This window comes from Eimeria mitis, genomic scaffold (assembly GCF_000499745.2).
Source record: "Eimeria mitis Houghton genomic scaffold, Emh_scaff1321, whole genome shotgun sequence".
NCBI classification, from domain to species: domain Eukaryota; phylum Apicomplexa; class Conoidasida; order Eucoccidiorida; family Eimeriidae; genus Eimeria; species Eimeria mitis.
Window position 1 is genome coordinate 9,524 of NW_013568756.1, and position 2,751 is coordinate 12,274.

The 2,751-nt window shown below is 56.1% G+C and overlaps 2 protein-coding genes across 2 annotated transcripts in view; one reads left to right on the forward strand and one right to left on the reverse strand.

Moving 5' to 3' along the window:
• The window catches only part of EMH_0034590 (uncharacterized protein), a gene marked incomplete at both ends in the record, with an annotated part of 6,243 nt that extends 4,139 nt beyond the window's left edge, over nt 1–2,104 (forward strand). The window contains 6 exons of the mRNA XM_013494887.1: nt 181–244; nt 408–898; nt 1,173–1,206; nt 1,372–1,410; nt 1,653–1,680; nt 1,872–2,104. Coding sequence (XP_013350341.1) covers nt 181–244; nt 408–898; nt 1,173–1,206; nt 1,372–1,410; nt 1,653–1,680; nt 1,872–2,104 — 889 coding nt within the window. The remainder of the gene's footprint in view (nt 1–180; nt 245–407; nt 899–1,172; nt 1,207–1,371; nt 1,411–1,652; nt 1,681–1,871) is intronic.
• Nucleotides 2,105–2,176: 72 nt separating this feature from the next.
• On the reverse strand, nt 2,177–2,677 carry EMH_0034600 (uncharacterized protein; the record flags this gene model as incomplete). Its single annotated transcript, XM_013494888.1, has 1 exon — nt 2,177–2,677. One exon carries the CDS (start codon nt 2,675–2,677, stop codon nt 2,177–2,179), a length of 501 nt encoding a protein of 166 aa, XP_013350342.1.
• Between the last annotated feature and the right edge of the window lie 74 nt (nt 2,678–2,751).

Genomic DNA, 2,751 nt, shown 5'->3' on the forward strand with positions numbered 1-2,751 from the left:
CTCTGTATGTGTGTCTTTGTTATATTTTTATTTTTTTTTCTTCTATCTCTTTTTTAATTACTTTTCTGTCTTTGTATTCTCTTCCCTCTTCCTGCTGCGTTGCTGCTGCTGCTGCTATTGCTGCTGCTGTTATTGCTGCTGTTGTTGCTGCTGCTGTTGCTGCTGCTGCTGCTGCTGCAGGGCTGCTGAGGCGGAGAAGCAAAAGGAGGCGCTGCAGAAGATGAACGCCCGCGAGGAGCTCCAGGTAGAGCGCAGCAGCATCAGCAGCAGCAGCAGCAGCGGCAGCAGCAGCAGCAGCAGTAGCAATAGCAGCAGCAACAGCAACAGCAGCAGCAACAGCAGCAGCGGCAGCAGCAGCAGCTGACGGTGAAATTTTCGTCTTTTGTTGTGCTGCTGCGCTCTTTCAGGCTTCGGAGCAGCAACAACGACTGCAGCAGCAACAGCAGCAGCAGCAGCAGCAGCAGCAGCAGCAGCAGCAGCAGATTGAGCAGCTGCAGCAGCAGCTAAGAGCTGAACGACAGCACAGCGACGAGATGAGGAAAACTCTGCTGGAGCTGCAGGCAACCAGCGAGGCGGCGCAGCAGCATGCTGCGTTGCTGCTGCAGCAGCAGCAGCAGCACGAACAGCAGCAGCAGCAGCTGCTGCTGCAGCAGCAGCAACGCTCCTGCCCTACTTGTGTAGGCCGCGGCAAAACAAACAGCAGCAGCAGCAACAGCAGCAACTGCAGCATCAACAGCAGCAGCAGCAGCAGCAACAGCAGCAGCAGCAACAGCAGCAGCAGCAGCAACAGCAGCAGCAACTCCAAAGCAATATCAATTGTGTGTATCTGCTGCTGTTTTTATGTTGTGTTGCAGCAGGCTGCTGCTGCTGCGGAGGGAGAAGACGCTGCTGCTGCTGCGTAAGCCTGTGGCCACTGCTGTTGCTGCTGCTGCTGCTGCTGCTGCTGCTGCAGTTGCTGCTGCTGCTGCAGCCTCTGATGCCGTTGGTGCTGCTGCTGCTGTGCTTTTTGCTGCACTGGTGCGGCATGGCAGTTCCTGCTGCTGCTAATTCTGCTGCTGCTGCTGCTGCTGCTGCTGCACTTGCTGCTGCTGCTGCTGCACTTGCTGCTGCTGCACTTGCTCCTGCTGCTGCTGCACTTGCTGCTGCTTTTACTTTTGCTGCTGCTGCATCAGGGAGCGCAATAAACCTCCGATTGAAGACCGCCCAGTAAGTCTAAAAAACCCCAAGGGCGAGGGTTTAGGGTTTAGGGTTTAGGGTTTAGGGTTTCCTATATAAAACGTGGGGGTCTGTGTATAGGGTTTAGGGTTTAGGGTTAGGGTTTAGGGTTTAGGGTTTAGGGTTTAGGGTTTAGGGTTTGTTTGTGGTGTACAGACACTCGAGGAGTTTAACACCCTAAAGGCGGAGCTGGCAGTAAGCAGCAAACCCTAAACCTGCTGCTGCTGCTGCTGCTGCTGTTGCTGCATTTGCTGCTGCTGCTGCTGTTGGTGTTGGTGGCTGTGCTGCTGAACGTTTCCTTCGTGCTGCTGTTGCTGCTGCTGCTGCTCCCGTTGTTGCTGATGCTGCTATCGTTGTTGCTGCTGCTGCTGCTGCTTTTGTTGTTGCTGCTGATGCTATCGTTGCTGCTGTTGCTGCTGCTGCTGCTGCTGCTGCAGGTGACAAGAAGGGAGCTGCAGCTTTCAGGTTAGTTTGCTGCTGCAGCACTGCCGTCCACCATCCATATCTTGCTGCTGCTCTGCTGCTGCTGCAGCAGCAGCAGCAGAAGCAGCAGCACGTACTGCTGCAGCTGCTGCTGCTGCAGCAACAACATGCCCCAGATATTTGCTGCTGCTGCTGCTGCTGCTGCTGCTGCTGCTGCTGTTTTTTTGTATCAGAGTTGGCTCTCCGCCTCGAGCAGGAGAAGCAGCGCAGCAGCGAGAGAAGCCCGGCGTCTCCTATAGTGCAGCAGCAGCAGCAGCTGCTGCAGCAGCAGCTGCAGCAGCAACTGCAGCAGCAGAAGCTGCAGCAGCAGAAGCAGCAGCAAACAGAGAAACACCTCCGCTCCCAGCTCGAGATGCAGGCAATGGCTCTTGCAGAGCACCGCAAGACGGTAGGGTTTAGGGTTTAGGGTTTAGGGTTTAGGGTTTAGGGTTTAGGGTTTAGGGTTTGCTGCTGGCCGTGAGAGGCTGTGCATATATTCTTAACGAGTTTTCTCTGCTGCTGCTGTTGCTGCTGCTGCTGCTGCTGCTGCTGTTGCTGCTGCTGCTGCTGCGCAGGTGGCGGAGCTGCAGCAGCAACTGATCGAAGCGGAGTCCGCGCGGGCAAGGAATGCCGAGGTGGGGGACTGCTGCTGCTGCTGCTGCTGCTGCTGCTGCTGCAGTTGCTGCTGCTGCTGCTGCTGCTGCTGTAGTTGCTGCTGCTGCTGTTGCTGCTGCTGCTGTAGTTGCTGCTGCTGTTGCTGGTTGCCTTCAGGCTGAGAGGCAGCTGCAGAGACAGCAAATGGAAATCTTAGAAGCAAAAACACAGGCAAGTTGCTGCTGCTGTTGCTGCTGCTGCTGCTGCTGTTGCTGCTGCTGCTGCTGTTGCTGCTGCTGCTGCTGTTCCTGCTGCTGTTGGTGCTGCTGCTGATGTTGCTGCTGCTGCTGCTGCTAGTTCTTTTACTCCAGCTGCTGCCACGTTGCTGTTCGAGCCGTTGTTGCATTAACAGTTGCTGTTGCTGCTGCTGCTGCTGCTGCTGCTGCTGCTGCTGCTGCTGCTGCTGCTGCTGCTGCTGCT